This window comes from Phyllobates terribilis, unplaced genomic scaffold (genome assembly GCF_046119375.1).
Source record: "Phyllobates terribilis strain yellow unplaced genomic scaffold, ASM4611937v1 Scaffold_11__3_contigs__length_659146591, whole genome shotgun sequence".
Classification (NCBI taxonomy): domain Eukaryota; kingdom Metazoa; phylum Chordata; class Amphibia; order Anura; family Dendrobatidae; genus Phyllobates; species Phyllobates terribilis.
In genome coordinates this window covers 363,933,793-363,954,769 of record NW_027362771.1, presented here as the reverse complement: position 1 = coordinate 363,954,769, position 20,977 = coordinate 363,933,793, and the positions used below count along the sequence as shown (strand labels likewise).

General features: G+C 41.1%; 2 protein-coding genes across 2 annotated transcripts in view; one reads left to right on the top strand and one right to left on the bottom strand.

Moving 5' to 3' along the window:
- MNS1 (meiosis specific nuclear structural 1) overlaps positions 1-612 on the top strand; it is a 62,158-nt gene extending 61,546 nt beyond the window's left edge. Inside the window, exon 10 of the mRNA XM_073652919.1 lies at positions 280-612. Within this exon, the coding sequence (XP_073509020.1) occupies positions 280-387 (108 nt within the window). The 3' untranslated portion in view covers positions 388-612. The remainder of the gene's footprint in view (positions 1-279) is intronic.
- Positions 613-5,920: 5,308 nt separating this feature from the next.
- TEX9 (testis expressed 9) overlaps positions 5,921-20,977 on the bottom strand; it is a 77,545-nt gene continuing 62,488 nt past the window's right edge. The window contains exons 11-12 of the mRNA XM_073650810.1: positions 7,563-7,697; positions 5,921-6,440 (exon numbers count right to left, since the gene is read on the bottom strand). Of these exons, the coding sequence (XP_073506911.1) occupies positions 6,363-6,440; positions 7,563-7,697 (213 nt within the window). The 3' untranslated portion in view covers positions 5,921-6,362. The remainder of the gene's footprint in view (positions 6,441-7,562; positions 7,698-20,977) is intronic.

Below are 20,977 nucleotides of genomic sequence, written 5' to 3'. Positions count from 1 at the left end.
TTTCATTTAAAATGAGCTCTGGAAGCAGATTCTTAGGAAGATCTATGTCTGGCCCATAGATCTTAACAGCTAATTTACATATTAAAACATTGGATTTCTCTGGAATTAAGACATCAGATTACAGATATCAAGGTATCATGCTTTTCAGCTTCCTATGACCTACATGCCAATATAGACGGCCTTAGGAGGGTTGATCCTACTGACAGATTCCCTTTAATAGTTCTATTGTCTGTAATCAATCTTTTAAGTTGCATTAATGTAATTTTCTGTACATTTCAGGGCATATTTAAAAATGAAGATGACCTCAGTATGTTTGATGAAGAGTTTCGGAAGACTTTTCAGAAGCGTAGTGCTGACCTATTCTCCGATGAGGGCTGGGATTCCTAAATGAGGATATTACCTGTTTTGCCTCTTGGTTACAAGTCTTCAACTATCTAGAAATATTTAATTTATGATTTCTATGTATAGTACTGGTATCTTTTTATTTTGCTAATATTCATTATAATACATTTTAATGCTGATATCTCATAAAAGTGTAACAATCTTTGATGCTGATATCTTTAAATATGACAAATCAATAAATGTTTTCCTCTGGTTACTCTTTACAGAAAATATTTTTTGTCTTCTGACAAATTCTTTTAGAATTTCAGCTTATTGGAGGTAATCCTGTCAAGATCAAAGAAAATGAATCCGAAAAATGTTGTATAGCCTGCATGGCATGCTGTACGTCTTGGACCATTAACTCCTTCCCAACATTTTTTTTTTCTATTTTTGCATATTCGTTTTTCCCTCTTCTTCCAAGAGCCATACATTTATTTTTGTGTTGACATAGACATGAGTGTAGAAAAAGGAAAAAACTGCTTCACCACGTAATATGTAGAGAAACCGCTCAAATCCAAAACCACTGCAATTCAAAGAGACCGCTGACCATCGGTAATAGTAGTGCATAAGATGAAGGTCCAGAAAAGGTGTGCATAAAAATATTAATGCTTTATTCCATTTGATTAAAAAGGTTTTAAAAAATAACCATTATAGGAGGAGATGCAGTTACTCTGACGCGTTTCTGTCTCTGGGGCGGGAATCATCTGGACCCACAAGGCGTAGAGCTCTGTGCACTTTATCAAGTTCTATTTCCCGGCCTAGAGGACGGCCCAGGAGGTAAGATAGACTTGAGAGCAGAAGGAATATACGCAGAGGTGACTGACTCAGAGAGCCCTGAATTTGTAAATTATTGCACCTTGTGCTATTCTCCAAGTCGCCCACATTCTATTGGAGAGAAAAGTGCAAAGCTGAATGAAGCTGTACTGTCTCTTGAAAATCTTGAATGAAGTAGAGTCTGTAATTCGAGATTGAGACAGTGTGTCATTCAGAACGGAAAAAGGCGAACTCTTGCTTGCATTCCGCAACCACCTGCTTTGTGAGCACTAAGCTGTCATTTCTGGTAGGGATAGACTGAAGAAGGGGACAAAGGGCTTGCCAGGGAGGCCGGTCTGTTGTCATCAACAAACTGTGTTAGACCAACATCAGTAGGAGCAGGGACCCTAGGTTGCAGTTGACTTGAGGAGGGGGGGGGGGCAAGGAGCAACTGGTGTTTGGGTTGAACAGCATCTCCTTTTCCTGTAGATATAATTACATCTGAAAAGGGTGAGGCCATGGAACCAGATGTTACTGTAGACGTGGACTTGTTGCTTTAATGAGAGGTTAATAGAACAGGGTCAGGCAATGGTGTGCCTCCCTGTACAGCATGAGAGGGGGACACATCCTTTGAAGAACCGGTACACCATCCCGGTGAGGTGGCAGGATTTCGGGATGACATCAGGGCAGGCTGGATGTGGGGGTCTTCCCAAGTTGGCCCCCTTAGATCTAGGAGGCAAGAGGGATCCTCAACTTGATTAGGGGACCCTGAGGGGGTCAATGTCAAAGGACTGGCCGATAAATCCAAGACCATAGGTTTGTTTGAGCCTGTGGACGTAAGCCCCTTAGTCCCACTACTCTCTGATGATGTTATGGGAGCAATGTCCTGTTCTTTGAGGCAGAATGAAAAAAGGGGGAGAATTCATCATTTTATTCTGCTCCCTGGGTAGAAATATACTGGAATGCGGTGTCGCTACTTCATAATAGGGCAGAATGCAGGGAGGCATGCCCATCGGAATTCTGTGGTGGAGATATAGCAGCAAGTGGAGCCTATGGAAGAGATGGAGGTTTCTGAGCGTCATCTAACATGTGGTGCCGGCCATCTTGTCAAGTCTCCGCATCTCCCGACAGGAATGGTGCGGGAGGATCCAGCGGACCTGACAAGCAGGGGAAGGCTGGACGAGTTAACTCTGTTCTGGTGTTTGTTTCCGGTAGCTGCGGAGGAGATCCCGAACTTGCTGGTGGCATAGTTGTGTCTGGGGCAACGGCGCCATCAGGCTCTGCGATCGCCTTCTGTGGAGTATCCAGGGTACTCTTCAGTGGACACAGCAGGAAGGGATCAATGATGCCCTGAGGAGAAGCATCTCTGTGAGAGGAATGTGGCCTTGTTTTCCTGCCGACTTTGCCCATGCTGGGATCTAGATTACCGACATTTTAGTTAGGTAGGTTGCAGGAACTCCACAATGTGTGTCCTCAGTCAACCATGGCTACCCATGCCCCCAACATGTTTTATTTTATTTTTTTTTAATTGTTCCCTCCCTACACTCTAACTAGGGCATCCATAGGCGCCTCAGTTACAAGGGGAAAAAAAAGTCTCCTGCTGTTCTGGGCATCACTGGCAGAGCTTCTCTGGGTCTGCTAAGACATAGCAGCACTGCGAGGCTGGCACAGACCCAGCCATCATTTGATCGCAAAGTCCTTCAGATGCATTAGCAATGTGGAGAGTAAAGGAGAAGGAAGAAGGCAGTAAATACCAGTTTTTGTCTTATTCCCAAAGACCACGGCTGTGTCGGACAACTAGACCTGCTCCTGCAAGATTGCAGGAGCTTTAACCCCACGCCATAAGTTTACAATGATGCAAGGTTAAAGCTCAGGACCAAGAACCACACATTTACAGTGCTGTGTTCTGCTGCTGTGATACCGCAATTTCCTCCGGGATAAATAAAGTATATCTTATCTTATCTTATAAATATGTAACAAAGAAGAAGAAGACTTACATACACTTTTTTCATTAGCCTTTATCTAGCAATGTGCATAAATGAAGTGGTTGCATCTGTCTTATTAAGAAATCCATGTAAAAATTTACCAAATAATATAACGCCAATGAGCTGTCTGTAAACCCCCAGTCTCTAAATTTAACTGACAAAACTCTTTGATCTCATTCAGTGATTTTTCATATGCAAAACAGGTAAGATGTTCTCCCGTCTTTTCGATCAGATGTTCATCACCGTTTAGTCAGTATTTTAATTTTGCCCTTTTTTTTTTTTTCAGACCAAAAAATCAATAAGAAAAATTGCAAAGCTTCTCATACCCATTACAATGTTAAAAATGGACAGAACACGGGTTGTACACGTGATCTGTCAATGATTTTTTATGGACCTATAAACTTGGTTGGGTAATTTTGATCCGTGACTTGGATAGAACAAAATAGATATGTCCATTTTATTTATCTGTCAAAAACATTAAACACTTATGATTCATAGATGTCCGAATGAGACCTGAGGCTGAGTTCAGACAGCAATTGTACAATTAGCGAAATGCGGGATTGACTGGTTCAGTGTGTTCATCTGCGTAGCTGAGCTGCCTTTTATTTACATGCATTTTAAAGTCCTGGAGTTTCATAGGCTGAGGAATCGCATGAACCACCTGATACAAAGAGCAGAGTGAAAGATACATATATGTACATTACCTATGTACATTTTGGGTCACTATACCATTCTTATATGCTTCAGAGTATGTGTATCGAAACGAGTGTTATTATTATTATCTATTATATTTTTTTCTGTAATATCTTAGTATATTGACTTCTTATAATGTTTATATATCTACTCACTATTATTATCTATTATTTTATGATAACACTTCTGTATACTTACCTGTGATAATGATTATATAGCTAGAATGCATATGGTATGTTTGGTATAGCAGAATGTGCATGTCAGTTCAAAAGGTATATGTCATGCTGGGATATTGGTGGAAAATTGGTTGTACACCTATATTTTTGATGTGTATTGTTGCAGCCTTGCCAGTACGCGGTTGCTCCGTTGTCCTGATGCGTCCATCGACTTTCGGCATCTTCCTGATGCAGACGCTGCTGTGCACCTCGGTTACAGCGGTGCGACCCGCGTCATATAGGCTTTCATATAGGATATTCTGGTTTGATGATCAGGTGACATGATTGAGCGCGCGTGTGTGCGCGCGTTTCCCGTGTGGTTAGTGATACATGCATGCACTTTATGGCTTTTTGTGTCAGTACATGGTCTATAAAGGTGGGTGGCTGGGATGCACATGTACCCCTTGATAAAGGTTTCTGCCGAAACGCGCGTCGGGGTGACGTGCACAGCAGTGCCGAGCTGCCAGCGGTTATCCAAGTAACTATTTTATTTATATATCTTCTATGTGCCAGGTGCATATTTAGAATATTGTTTCATCCAGTATGAGACTTACTGTTATGAATTCCTGGATGGCATGACTATATATTAGAGTTAATATTATCATAGGCATGAGAGTATTATATCTATATATTATTAAATAGATGGGTCATGAATATTGATAGTAACCCTCTCTTTGTCTCTGTCAGCTACAATCAATTCCCTATATATTGCTAATCTGGCTAGCTGCGTGTCGCTGCTGTTTCTTATGTTTTTATAGTTGTATTATTGTCTTCAGCATTTTTTGTTCCCTTGCTGTGGACTGCTTGTGTATATATATGAAATTTATATTTATGTATCAAAAAAAAAAATTTTTTTGTACAATTCACAAATGGACTTTAGTGGCCGTCATTTTCTTCTGCAATGCAGAGATTTCCCAGTATCATGTGTATGATGGTCCGTCCGAGTTTTAGATCATTTGGCAGTAATATGGATTTATCTAGATTATATATAACTACTCTTTGTTTACTGCTTTGTTTTCTCAACCATTCATTTATTTACATGCATGTCTGGTCCGTATAGTGAATCAGACTAACACACGCTGTCATTTGTTTTTCACTCTTACCTGATTTTCGTTTGAAAAATAGTCCGTTTGAATTAGCACATAGGCTAACATACAGCGGCATGTCAAAGTTTGGGCACCCCTGGTCAAAATGACTGTTATTGTGAACAGTTAAGCAAGTTGAAGATGAAATAATCTCTAAAAGGCCTAAAGTTGAAGATGACACATTTCCTTTGTATTTTAGGCAAAAAAAAAAAAATTATAGTAATTTTTTACATTTTAAAAACTACAAACAGGAAAATGGGCCGATGCAAAAGTTTGAGCACCAGTGTTGAGTGAGTATGTATCGTTAACCCTACAGGCCTGTCAATCCCTACATGTGTCACAGCTGTCTAACAGCCATGACACTTGCTGCTGCGGCGACAGTAACAGAAATTACGAGTATGCTGCAGATACTCGGCGAGCACCCGAGCGTGCTCGCTGAAAGGGTTAACGATACATACTAGCTCTACACTATTGAGCACCCTTGGAGATTTGTGTGCTCAGATAACTTTGACTAAGGTTTCAGACCTTAATTACCCTGTTATGGTTATAGCTTGTTCACGATCATCGTTAGGAAAAGCCAGGTGATGCAAATTTCCCAGCTTTCTAAAAACCCAGTCTCCTCTAACCTTGTGCCAAAAAACTGCAGCCATGGGTGACATCACCACTGCATCCATATCAACAAAAAACAGGGCAGCAGCAGAGACCTGATGCGGGAAAATAAATCTGAATTTATTTTCACATACAAAATAAATAATAATTAAATGACAAGTCCTTTAACTTCTTTCTATGGATCCACACATTTAAGCCGATACCAAATGTGATAGTTTTTTATGAAATCATAGCATGAAGAGAAAAACAGGAGAATATAATAAAATGAATATATTTAATAAAAATTAAATACTCTGATGTAATTACAGGTAAGTATTACAGATGGTTCCTGCCCGCCATGAAATTGCCACAATGAAAATGTACATCATGGAGCATTAACAGTCAGCTGCCCATGATATACATTCTTGTCACGGGTGGTCAACTGGTTAAAACCACCAAAAGAAACATTTTTTGTTTTATTAGATTATTATTGATTGTGAAAACAATGACCCTGGTAAAAGATGTGACATAAATGACAATGTGGTGGACATGGAAATTTTATAGGCATAACTTCCATGTGCTATATCTGTTATTACTCCTCAACATGTAGAAAATGAGAAAGTGTTATGTACAGTTCACACATGTTGGGATGTGTTCAGGCTTTAGGAGACACCCCACTCGAGTGCCTTCATGAACTCTTCTTCTGTAAATGACAGCATCTTGGCTGATTCAATGTGCATCTGTAAGAGACAATTGAGGAAAATGGATAAATACACTTCCACAATATCATAAAATACGTTGCACACTATGCTAATGTATGTACTTTTTTGTTTTTTAATTGGCCATCACTGTATATTCCTCAATCCTGCCCTTGTTCATATGAAACAAACATTTAGTCAAGTAGCAAAGCTGTAAAATGGTCAGTGAGTAAAATGCGGTTTACAGCTCAATTATTCCCGTCCATAGAGCAGCACGAAACAAAAGTTAGTTTAGGTTTCCGAGACCTCTGGGAATTCGTTAGGGGAGCAAAACACCTCTTGGACCAACTAACTTGTAAAAGATATTTTTAATGGACGTTCGCAGTAAATGCAGAAATCACCTGCAATGTAATAGGACTCGCAATTTTCTCAAATCCAGTTTTGGCAGGTGTTAGTTAACCTGGAGGGTCTCCGGGGGGATATCAACCACTAACCGTATCAAATTAAACTCTCCAAATAAGAAATCTAGGCAGCTTCTAACTGGACTGTGACAAATAGGCCATTGATAAGTATTTCAGAGGCCAGATGAATTTTAGTAACATTTCTAAATAGATATTTTAATTTATAATGGGAAGAGGTTTACATAAGATGGGGCTCAATAGGCCACACTCAATGATAAATCCTGCTTACATCTAAGTTATCACAGCCCTACTATGAATGTGCTGCCTCCTATGTTTGGGCAAACAGAACTGACCACCACATGGACCTGGCCCTGGACGGCATTACCAGTAACAAATATTACACTCACTATGGTGGGTTGCAGAAGAACCATAAAATTATGGGTGGTGATTAGTGATGAGCGCAAGTGCTTGTTACTCAAGTCTGCATGCGGAGATTGCCTGACACGGGCAATCCCTGCATGTTTTGTGGCTGTCTAATATCCACGAAACATGCAGCCGCAGGAACTCAAAACATGTCACGCGAGCACCCGCATACCCGAGCACTCTCGGCAAACGCGAGTAACGAGCACTTGTGGTCATCACCAGTGGTGACCTAAAGTTAGTACTGTGATGATGAGAGGCCAAGGTCATAATGGAACCTCATTATGGGCATCTGAAACCTTCCTATTCTTGTTCTCACGGTGTGGTTCACATTGCAGCATACCTTTTGTCTTTTTAAAATATCGATGAGCTTCAGCTGTTTTTTAAATCCAGTCATCAACTCTGCTTTTTGCTTCTCCAGCTTCTTATTCTCATGTTTCAGTTCTTCTATCCTTTTCCTCTCTTGGTTGGCGGTATCCTAGAACAGAATTGGATAGCAATCTTTGTAATATTTCTGTGTTACTTCAACAATCCAAGAAAGTGTAAACCAGAGACCATGTAATGTCAAAGACCATGGGAATGTTACCGATATTATTACAAAATTGTGCAAAAGGGGAAAAAAAAGGAGGGGCTAATTCATTAAAGTGTTTTAAGCAGAAATCTGGCATAAAACACTTTGAAAGGTCGCAAAAATTTTGCGCATTGAGGGGTTAAGCAAACATTTTGTGAATTTTGGTATCTTCACTCCAGTTTGAAGCAGTTCTGCAAAAAATGAACTAGTGAGGAGCAGATAGAGGGCATGGTCAAATTCAGGAAAAGTATTGTCGTTTCTTACTCCATAAATGCTACTCCAGAGGAAAATACCACCAAGATGAACTGAATTCATTAAGTGGTGTGCACCACTTAATGAATTTGGCGCATCATACGCCTTCACCAAGACCCCAGTCTTAATTGGCCTCATTATATTTATAGAATTTAAAAGAGGATCCGTAAAAACACGCCAATTTTTGCTCTTCTTTTATTCCTGCTGGTGCCCTGAGTATTTATTTTTATTTATTTTTTTTAAACCTGCTGCACAGTTCCAGAGATATGGGACTTTTTATTTAGCGGTAATTTTTATGGTCTTTACAAGGGGCGTAGTTCATAAAATTCTCTGGGGGCGTTTTTAGACTGAGCTGCATAACTACTATGTGAATCACACTCCCTTGAAAAGTTCATAAAAAAAAGAACAACAGAAATAGCCGATATCTCTGGAACCATAAGGCGGATAAAAAGAAATAAAACAAAATGGAATACTTAGGTGAGCAGCAAGAATACAGCAAGAACAAAAATTAGTCCCATTTACATTTTTCACCTGTTGACAGGTTCTCTTTAACCCCTTTACCCCCACCTCCCCAAGCCTGTTTTCACCTTCATGACCAGGCCAAATTTTACAATTTTGACCAGTGTTACTTTGTGGTAATAAACTCTGGAACGCTTCAACTGATCCCAGTGATTCTGAGATTACCACATGTCTACTTTACATCTGCATAATTTTTGAAACATATTTTTTTTTTGTTAGGAAGTTCGAAGGGTTAAAATTTGATCAGCAATTTCTCATTTTTACAACAAAATTTACAAAACTAATTTTTTAGGGACCACATCACATTTGAAGTAACTGTGGGGGCCTGTATGACACAAAATACCCCAAAGTGCCACCATTCTAAAAACTGCACCCCTCAAAATCGCATTCAAGAAGTTTATTAATCCATTGGGTACTTCACAGGAATTAATAATGTGGAAGAAAAAATGAACATTTTTCACAAAAATTTTACTAGCCCCTAAATTTTTTATTTTTACAAGAGTAACAGGAGAAAATGGACCCCAAAATTTGTTGTGCAATTTTTCCTGAGTACTCCTAGATACCCAATATGTGGGGGAAAACTACTGTTTAGGCACATGGCTGGGCTTGGAAGGGAAGGAGCATCCTTTGACTTTTTGAGCGCAAAAATGGCTGGAATCAAGAGCAGATGCTATGTCGCATTTGGAGAGCCTCTGATGTGTATAAACAGTGGAAACCTCCCACAAGTAACCCAATTTTGCAAACTATACCCCTCAAGGAATGAATCTAGGTGAGCACCTTGAACCCCCAGGTGCTTCACAGAAGTTTATAATGTACAGTCATGGCCAAAAGTTTTGAGAATGACACCAAAATTATATTTTCACATGATCTGCTGGCCTCTGGTTTTTATTCGTGTTTGTCTGATGTTTATATCACATACAGAAATATAATTGCAATCATATTATGAGTACCAATAGGTTATATTGACAGTTAGAATGAGTTAATGCAGCAAGTCAATATTTGCAGTGTTGCCCCTTCTTCTTCAAGACCTCTGTAATTCTCCCTGGCATGCTCTCAATCAACTTTTGGACCAAATCCTGACTGATAGCAGTCCATTCTTGCATAATCAATGCTTGCATTTTGCCAGAATTTGTTGGTTTTTGTTTGTCCACCCATCTCTTGATGATTGACCACAAGTTCTCAATGGGATTAAGATCTGGGGAGTTTCCAGGCCATGGACTCAAAATTTCTATGTTTTGTTCCATGAGCCATTTAGTTATCACCTTTGCTTTATGGCAAGGTGCTCCATCATGCTGGAAAAGGCATTGTTGGGCGCCAAACTGCTCTTGGACGGTTGGGAGAAGTTGCTCTTGGAGGACATTCTGGTACCATTCTTTATTCATGGCTGTGTTTTTAGGCATTTTCTTGACACATATATCGAGGTTTTTCTCTATTTTTACATTAAATTCCAAAAGTTTATCAGATGGACAGGTGGTTTTGAGCTTGTTTTGTGCTTCATCAATACATGCGTCAAGAGCCAAAATAGTTTTAGTATTATTTTCAATCAATAACTGCATGAGTCCTAAAGAGCAGGTGTTGCATAGATTCTCCCAACTAGAGATGAAGTCCTTATCATCTACTATAAAAGTGGGGATCACCCGTACTCTTAGCCCTCTCGGAATTAATTTGTTGGTGATGTACCTCTGAAGAAAAGCCCTATTCCACCACAACTTAGTCCGCTTTAAAAGTAAGTCCTGTATGGACTGAACCTGATTGTCCCAATCCTGATCACTCTCCACCTGCTGCCCGGCACCACCCATGCCAAACACCTGATCCATTTGGCAGAGCCAGGATTGTTCCTTGGCTCTAAAATCCATCACTGTTGAAGACAAAATGACCATGCAAAACACGGAAAGATCATGTGGGCCCACGTGATCTCTGCACCTCCCTTTGCATGACGCCGGCGTCGGGGATTGGCCTGACGGTCGTGACGCGGCACGCGTCATCTAAGGTCCTGGTCTTATCCCGGATTGGCTGGCTAACATTTAAAATGACACACCGCCGGAGGTGATTTATGCCCCCTGAAGAAGGCAGCGCCGAAACGCGCGTTGGGGTGGACGCGTGGTTCATATGTGAGTCCTCATATGGTCTTATTCTGAGTCCAGGTATATATATCTTATACATCTTTTCTTTAAATTATCTGTCTTGTTGGCTGTAGCTGGTGGTATATCTATTAGGCAACATATGATTAATATATAATTGGCCATTTATGATAGCCCTAACCATTCTGATACTTACAATATAGCTTCTCTTGAGACTTTACCTGTGACCATATGAGACATTAGTGATAAATTTATTGGCCACAGCGCCATACTCTCACATTATGAACCTAGTTAGTCCTCCACTATGATGGATTTTTTACATTGTATGTGCTTTGCATCACTTTTGTCTGATATCTTTTATCCTATTATATGTAATAAAAGCTAATTTTTATATCTACTAATTAATTCTTGGGTCTCTTTGATCGCATGTTTTCTCTTATTTGATCTCCCTGTACCTTTTGCAGAATATCAGTCGGTCCCTGATGTTTTTTCTGGAGAGAAGTGGCTTCTTTGCTGCCCTCCTTGAAACCAGCCCTTGCTCAAAGAGTCTCCGCCTCACAGTGCGTGCAGAAGCACTCACACCAGCCTGCTGCCATTCCTGAGCAAGCTCGGCACTGCTGGTAGTCCGATCCCGCAGCTGAAACAGTTTTAAGATACGGTCCTGGCGCTTGCTGGTCTTTCTTGGGCGCCCTGGAGCCTTTTTGACAACAATGGAAGCTCTCTCCTTGAAGTTCTTGATGATGCGATAGATTGTTGACTGAGGTGCAATCTTTGTAGCTGCGATACTCTTCCCTGTTAGGCCATTTTTGTGCAGTGCAATGATGGCTGCACGTGTTTCTTTAGAGATAACCATGGTTAACTGAAGAGAAACAATGATACCAAGAACCAGCCTCTTTTTAAAGTGTCCAGTGATGTCATTCTTACTTAATCATGACTGAATGATCGCCAGCCCTGTCCTCATCAACACCCACACCTGTGTTAATGGATCAATCACTAAAACGATGTTAGCTGCTCCTTTTAAGGCAGGACTGCAATGATGTTGAAATGTGTTTTGGGGGTTAAAGTTCATTTTCTGGGCAAATATTGACTTTGCAAGTACAGTAATTGCTGTTAAGCTGATCACTCTTTGACATTCAGGAGTATATGCAAATTGCCATTACAAAAAATGAAGCAGTAAACTTTGGAAAAATTACTATTTGTCTCATTCTCAATATTTTTGGCCATGACTGCAGAGCCGGGAAAATAAAAAATCACATTTCCCCACAAAAATGTTCTTTTAGCCCCAAATTTTGCTTTTTCATAAGGGTAAGAGGAGAAACTGGACCCTAAAATGTTGAGCAATTTATCCTGAGTACACAGATAACCCATATGTGGTCAAAAACTATTTTTGAGGCACAGTGCAAAGCTTAGAATGCAAGTAGCGCCATATTGGAGTTCAGATTTTGCTGAAATGGTTTGAGGATGCCATGTTTCATTGCCAGAGCCACTTAGGTGCCAGAACAGCAGTAACCCCCCATAAGAGACCTCATTTTACAAACTACACCCCCCAATGAATTCATCTAGAGGTGCAGTGAGCATGTTGACACCATTCGCTTCACAGAATTTTATACCATTGGGCGGTGAAGAAAGAATAATTAAATTTTTAACCCCAAGTTTTATAATTTTTTTAAGGTAGTAGGAAAAAATGGACCTCAGTTTGTAGTAAAATTTCTCCTGAGTGCACCAATATCCTACATGTAATCAGGAAATACTTTTCAGGCACAGTGCAAGGCTCTAAAGGGAAGAAGCGCCATATTATAGTGCAGATTTTACTGTTATGGTTTGCGGGTGCCACGACCCACTGGGAGAGCCCCTGAGGTACCAGAACAGCACATAAGTGACCCAATATTACAAACTACACCTCTCAATGAATTCATCTAGGGGCGCAGTGATCATATTGACACATGTGTGTCACAGAATTTTATACCATTGTGTAGTGAAGAAAAAATAATTACATTTTCACCACAAAAATTTTGTTTTCATACAAAACTTGCTATTTTTGTGGACTGATTTTAAGCTTTTGTTGGCAACATTTTACATAACATTTTGGATCACATTTATCGTACGCTCTACGCTGAGCACTTACTTTGGGTTTCCATCTAAATCTCCGAGTGACGTGATTCAGATGAAACCCCCAAGTAATGCATTCACTATAATGAGGCAGCAGAGTTACTCTAGACTCCGCCTGGCCTCTGTTCAGCGTTGTCCTTTTCAGAAGTGCAGAAAACTGTGGTTGACCGCACTTTTATGCACGCCTAAACAGTCGGACACCGCCGGATCACAGGCCAGACGGCATCCAAAGTGTCCCCCATCTGCCTCATTATAGGGAATCTTCCACCGGGGTTTCCGTCTGAAACATGTATTTCAGAGATTTACACGGAAACCCCAGTGTAAGTGATCAACGCAGAGCGCAGGATAAATGCGAGCTGAGCCTTACTGCAATCTTTGAGAAGCAGAATGAGAAAATTAACAGCAGGTTAATTACTTTTATTTATTTTTTACGCCATTCCTTGTGCGGTATAAGTGATTAAACTACTTTACTCTTCGGGTCTGTGCAATTACCGCGATACCAGATTTATATTGTTTTTTTTTCTGTTTGGCTGCTGGCACACATTAAAAAACGCTTTTTAATGCATCGTCATGTTTTGAGAGCTATAAATTTTCCATATTTCTGCTGACAGTACAGTGTCAGTTAAAAAACGGATGAAACTCTGAAGTACAAAGTGAAGTATATCTTCAGTGTGTCATCTGTTTTAGGCCGGGTTCAGACAAGTGTATCAAAAATCATCAGTTTCATCCAGAAAACTCATCCATATTGTCATCCGTGCGACATCAGTTCTCCCACAACATTCAAAAATGTAAATGATCAAACACCGTATCCTATGGTAATAATGTGAATGTAGCCATAAAAATGAGACGCCACATTGATGTTTTGTGTGAGATCCGAAATGATTTATGCACCCATAGACTGGAATGGGCGAGACTATGAGGAGAATAGCACGTGATACAATGTTTTTTCGCTCAGAAGTCTATACAATTCGATTGGTCAGTGTTGTTGTGCGATTTTTACTCAGACAGCACATGTCTGTATTATATGCACGTCTGAACGAGCCCTACCATGGATCCATTTAGACTTTAGAGGGGTTGTGCACTACTTGGACAATCTCTTTTCATTCCTCATGTTTGGCCCTGTTAAAGTAAAAACACCTACACTCACCCCCAGAATGGTATCATTCCAGCGGTGTCGGCACTCGCATTCCTGTAGCTCACATGAGCTTGTTACGTCATGCGAGCTCTGAGCCAAATCAGTGCCGGCTTCACTGTCCTCACCTTTGGAAGTATTGAAAATCAACAGGAAGTCAGTCCTGCGGCTGCTCTCTGACTTCCTCTTGATATTCAATTTGTTAGAAGGCAGGGACAGTGATGCCAGTCCTGAATGGGCACAGGGTTCACGTGACATAACCTCACATGAGCCCGAGGAATGCAAGTGCCGACACAACTGGAATAATAACGGCACTGAGGGTGAGTATAGGTGTTTTTATTTTAATGGGGCCAAACATAAGGAATGAGAAGGGGTTGTCCAAATAGTGGACAACCCCTTTAATGGTCGGGGTCTAATTCACAAAATCGATGAGAATAAGGCATGCTCTGCGTCAACAAATATAGAACATAAAATTTGTTGTTGTAAATTAGAATTGTATTGCCATCATGGGAGAGAATGTGACTGCAGTACTGGCTTACCTGATTGGGTTTCTCTCCATTCACTAATACAATAAAATGTACGTATATTTCTGTAAATAAATAGTGGCCACATACATGAATACCCCTCCTAATCAGTGGCTTCAAGGCGTGTAAGCTAACAGGCGCATACCCAGGCATATAAATAACCGTATACTCTCCCTAGACAATAGTAAGCAGAATGGGATCTACTAGAGATCTGTGACTTTCAACATGTTCTTGTGTAAACTGTAAGTTCTGTTATAATGATGATAATGAAGTTTAGGTACTACAACAGCTCAGCCTTAAGACAGACAAGCTTACAGAATGGGACCACTAAACGCTGTGTGAAGCGTACAATTATCTTCATTCCTCTACTAACTTCCAAACTGACTCAGGAAGAAACAACAGCATAAGAGCTGTTCACCTGGAGCTTCAGAGAAGAAAGACCCCAAACTGGTACCACCCTGCACAATGCCAAGCTATTATTGCATCAGTGGGAGTACATCCTGCTGTTCATGCTGGAAGCCCCCATCTACAGCAAGAAGCTCCTCACAGTGCAATGTAATCAACAGTAGTACAGTAGTGTTCAAAATAATATGTGTTCAAAACCATGAGTTAAGCACAAAATCTTTATACTAGTTTTTATTTCCATGCATTGGGAACATTGCACACTGTTATCTAATTCAAAACATGAAGAGAAATGTAAATAATTTTTAACTACTTTATAGAAAATAAAACATTGGGCTGTTCTAAAAAAAATAGCAGTGTCTGCATTTGTCTTTACAAACTCACAATATGTACTCTTTTTTTTGAGGATTTAGCATTCCTGTGAATCACTAACTTAATATTTAGCTGTATAACCACAGTTTTTTAGAACTGCTTCACATTTATGTTGTATAGAGTCAACCAACTTCTAGCACCTGTCAATTGTTATTCCAGCCCAGAATGCTTTGATTACATTCCACTATTTTTTGGCATTTGTTGGCTTTGCCTCAGAAACTGCATTTTTGATGTCACTCCACAAGTGTTCTATTGGATTAAGGTCCAGGGATTGGCTACTCCATAACCTCAATTGTGTTGGACTGGAACCAAGATTTTATTCATTTAATGGTGTGTTTAGGGTCGTTGTCTTGTTGAAGCACCAATTTCAAGGGCATATTCTCGTCAGCATGACCTCTTCAAGTTTTTTAATATATGCAAACTGGTCCATGATCCCTGGTATGCGATAAATAGGTCCAGCAACATAGTAAGAGAAACATGCCCATATCATGATGCTTGCACCACTATGCTTCACTGTCTTCAGCGTGTACTGTGGCTTGAATGCAGTGTTTGGGGGTCGTCTGACGAACTGTCTGCGTCCTTTAGACCCAAAAAGAACAATTTTACTTTCATCAGTCCACAAAATGTTTCTCCATTTCTCTTTAGGCCAGTTGATGTGTTCTTTGGCAAATTGTATCTGCTTCAGTACATGTGTTTTTTTTAACAGTGGGACTTTGCAGGGACTTCTTGCTAAGAGACTAGCTTCACACAAGAGTCTTCTAACTGTCACAGTACTCACACTTAATTTAAGACTGTCTTTGATCATCCTGGAGCTGATCATTGGCTGAGCCTTTGCCATTCTGGCTATTCTTCTATCCATTCGAATGGTAGTCTTTCTTTTTCTTCCATGTCCCTCTGGTTTTGCTTTCCATTTTAAAGCATTGGAGATCATTTCATCTGAACAGCCTATCATTGTCTGCATTTCTTTATAAGTTTACCGTCTCCAATCGACTTTTTAATCAAAGTACGCTGTTCTTCTGAATAATGTCTCGAACGACCCATATTTCTCAGGCTTTCAAGGAGAAATGCATTTACAACATGTGCTGGCTTCACCCTTAAATAAGGGCCACCTGATTCACACCTGTTTCATCACAGAATGATTGACCTCACTAAGTGAACTCCACACTGCTATTATTTTGAACACACCGCCATTCAATTAATTATTCAAATACACAGACTCAAAAACATGCAGATCATGAATGCTGAGTCTGTTGGTTTTCTTAGAATCTACGGCACCAACTGATAAATTGTTTGACATGTGGTAATATAATTTATACCAAAAACAGTGATTAATCTGGTTAGTCATATTGGACTGCTATTATTTTGAACACTACTGTATATCAAGGCGTAAAATGAAATATGCTGCATTAGTGATTACAATGGCCTTTTACGTTTAACATTTTATGCAACTTAAGCTGAATCACTGTTTAATGAATAGTTGTGCAACTTCCAATACAGGAAGAGCATTTTTATACCTGTCTTGATGAAGACTCTGTTACAATAAATTCACTAAAGGGAATCAGTCAGCAGGTTTTTGCTATGCAATCTGAGAGCACCATGACGTAGGGGCAGTGACCCTGTTTCCAGTGATTTATCACTTACTAGACTGCCTGGTGTTTTGCAGTGGTCAGAATGTAGAGCTGTGATAACCCCACCCACACTGCAAGCTGCCAATCAGTGGTGGGGGTGGGATTAGACAGATAAGCCTGACTGCTGTACACGTGTGACCTAGTCAGGCAGTGATAAGCTCCTGCTGATAAAACATTGATTGTATAGAAACTACATCACACTGCCTATTAAGTGACATAACTCTGGAATCGGGCTCACTTGCTCTATATGACGCTACTCTCAGATTAAAATCATAAAAACCTGCTAACAGATTAAAAAAATCATAGAATGTTAGTTGGAAGGGACTTCCAGGGTCATAGTGTCCAATCTCCTGCTCAGTGCAGGATTCACTAAACCATCTCAGACAGATATCTGTCCAGCCTCTGTTTAAAGACTTCCATTGAAGGAGAACTCACCACTTCTCGTGGCAGCCTGTTTCACTCAACCTCATCGTGAAAAAGTTTTTTCTAATATCTAATCTGAATAGTCTCCCTTTCAGTTTCATTCCATTGCTTCTCGTGTTTCCATGTGCTAAAGAGAATCAGGATGATCCCTCTACACTGTGACATCCCTTCAGATATTTGTAAACAGCTATTAAGTCTCTTCTTAGCCTTCTTTTTTTGCAAGCTAAACACTCCCAGATTCTTTAACCGTTCCTCGTAGGACATAGTTTGCAGTCTGCTCACCATCCTGGTAGCTCTTCTCTGAACTTGCTCCAGTTTTTTTACGTCTTTTTTTTTAAATGTGGTGCCCAGAACTAGACACAGTATTCCAGATGAGGTCTGAGCAACGAGCAATAGAGGGGGATAATTACTTCACGTGATCTAGACTCTATGCTTCTCTTAATACATCGCAGAACTGTGTTTTTCTTTTTTGCTGCTGCATCACACTGTTGACTCATGTGGAGTCTGTGATCTATTAGTATACCCAAGTCTTTTTTTTTTTTTTTACATCTGCTGTTGCTTAGTTGTATTCCTCGCATACTGTAGATGTCATTGTCGTTTTTCTTGCCCATTTTTCTTGCATTTCACCCTGTTAAATACCGTTGCTGCTCATTGTTCAAGCTTATCTAGATCCTTTTGAATCCTTTCTCTGTCTTCTCTAGCATTAGCTATCCCTCCTAGCTTTGCATTGTCTGTAAATTTGATTAGTTTACCTTCAGTTATCTAGATCATTTATAAAAATGTTGAACAACACTGGGGCCGGGATAGAGCCTTGTGGTACCCCACTTGAAATACTCTTACAATTGGATGTTCAACCATTTATTACCACTCTTTGAGTACGATCACTGAGCCAGTTATGAATCCATCTAACCGTAGCCTTGTCAATCCCATACTGGGTCATTTTTTCAATAAGGATAGCATGAGATACTTTATCAAATGCTTTCCTGAAGTCAAGATATATCATATCTACAGCATTTCCCTGATCCACCCAGTCAATGATTCCATCATAGAAGGAAATTGGATTAGTCTGGCATGACTTGTTTGCTACTAACCCATGCTGGCTCTGGTTAATTACTGTATTCTTATTCAAGTACTTACTGTTTAATGCTGTTTAATAATTTGTTCAAAGATCTTTCCTGGTACAGAAGTAAGGCTCACTGGCCTGTAATTTAATGGCTTCATCTTCTTTCCTGTTTTTTAAAGATAGGGACAACATTCGCCCTTCTCCAATCTTCTAGGACTTCTCCTGTTGTCCTGGAATTTTCAGATTCTGGCTAGTGATTCTGCAATTTTCTCTGCTATCTCTTTCAGTACCCTACAATGTAATTCATCTGGACCAGGTGATTTAAATTCATTTAAATTACCTAAGTGTTCCCTCACCACCTCTCTGTTTAGATAGTGTGGATTCTTTTCTTCCTTTGATAGCACAGTGAAGATCAGTTGATGTAACATTTGCTTTCTTAGACAACACAAATGCAAAATAGGAATTTAAAAGTTCGGCCTTCTCAACATCATTTTTGACCACTTCACCCTTTTCATTTTGAAAAAAATGCTCTAGCATTCCTTTTAAGAGACATTTGCTTCGTAATAAATCTAGTACATCTTTCAGTTGCCACGAGCTAGAGTAAATAATGTACCCCACTTATGGACTGGACTATATTTTGCTAACTTTGTGGCATAAATTATAATAAATGTGTTGGCCTTGCATTGCAGCAGCTAGAGACAACAGATTCAGCCTCTTTTCTTCAGTTGAATTAAAGGGATTGTCCCCTCACAGAAAATCTCTGTCAAAAGCTAAAACAACCAAATGATATTGCAGGTATGCAGCTTGCAAAACGAGGGATTTTTGGTACTCACCGTAAAATCTCTTTCTTGGAGCCTTCATTGGGGGACACAGGACCATGGGTGTATGCTGCTGTCGCTAGGAGGTTGACACTATGCAAAAAAAGGAAAATAGCTCCTCCTCCACAGTATACACCCACCTACAGGCACCAAGCTCACCAGTTAGTGGCTAGAGCAGTAGGAGAAACACAATAAAAAACAACTATGTAATGCCCAACGGGGCACAATCATGAAAAACTAAATGAGATGCCCAACAGGGCCAACAGGACATAGGTCCAAACACAGGGAGGGTGCTGTGTCCCCCAATGAAGGCTCCAAGAAAGAGATTTTACGGTGAGTACCAAAAATCCCTCTTTCTTTATCGCTTCATTGGGGGACACAGGACCATGGGACGTCCCAAAGCAGTCCCTTGGGTGGGAGAACAGAAGATAGTCACAGACTAGGTCAGACTTCGGCAACTGCCACCTGCAGGACCTTCCGTCCAAGACTGGCATCAGCCGAAGAATAAGTGTGGACCTTGTAAAACCTTGAAAAGGTGTGAAGAGAAGACCACGTTGCAGCCTTGCAGATTTGAGAGGCCGAAGCCTGATGGCGAACCGCCCAAGAGGCCCCCACCGCCCTGGTGGAGTGAGCCCTTACTCCGGGAGGGGGAGGTTTGCCCGAGATGCGATGTGCCTCCAAGATGGTCGAACGTATCCAACGGGCGATGGTTGACTTGGAAGCAGGGAGACCCTTGCGATGCCCCTCAGGGATGACAAAAAGGGCATCCGAGCGCCGAAGGGAGGCAGTTCTGGAAAGGTACACACGTAGAGCTCTGACCAGGTCCAGTTTGTGCAGAGACTTCTCCCGTGGATGCACTGGAGCAGGGCAAAGGGAAGGCAAAACGATGTCCTCATTAATGTGAAAAGCGGAAACCACTTTTGGCAAAAAGGAAGGCAACGGCCTGAGCACTACCTTGTCTTGATGGAATACCAGAAAAGGCGACCGACAAGAGAGGGCTGCGAGTTCTGCGACCCTTCTAATAGAGGTAACAGCCACCAGAAAAGCCACCTTCCAGGAAAGGAGAGAGGCTGGAATGTCCTGAAGGGGTTCAAAAGGAGGCTGTTGTAGGACGCTTAGGACCATATTAAGGTCCCATGGTTCCACTGGAGGGCGATAGGGGGGCGCCAGGTGGGCCACCCCTTGTAGAAAGGTCCTGACCTGAGGACGGCTAGCTAAGTTACGTTGGAATAGAATGGACAAGGCCGAAACTTGGCCCTTGAGAGTGCTGAGAGATAGTCCCGCCTCTAGGCCAGACTGAAGAAAAGCCAAAATGACTGACAAAGAAAAGGACATAGGAGTCAGTTGATCTTGTTCGCAGTGACGAAAAAAGGCTCTCCAAGTTCTGTGGTATATGCGCGAGGTAGCAGGTTTTCTGGCGTTAATTAGGGTCTGAATGACATTGTCAGTAAAGCCCGCCGTCTTCAACACCGCGGCCTCAACGGCCATACCATTAAATTCAGAGAACGAGAACTCTGATGAAGAATAGGACCCTGAGAGAGGAGGTCCGGACGGTCTGGTAGTCTCCAGGGGGAGTCGACAAGCAGATTTACCAGATCTGCGTACCAGACGCGTCTGGGCCAATCTGGGGCTACTAGGAGAACTGGTACTCCCTCTGTCTTGACCTTTTTGATGACTCGAGGGATCAAAGGTAGAGGTGGAAAGAGATAGGGCAGTTGGAACTGTGACCATGATATGACTAGCGCGTCCTGAGCGATTGCTAGTGGATCGCGGGACCGAGCTACAAAGGACGGGACCTTGTGGTTTAACCGGGACGCCATGAGGTCGACGTCCGGCGTGCCCCACCACAAGCAGATTTGGTGAA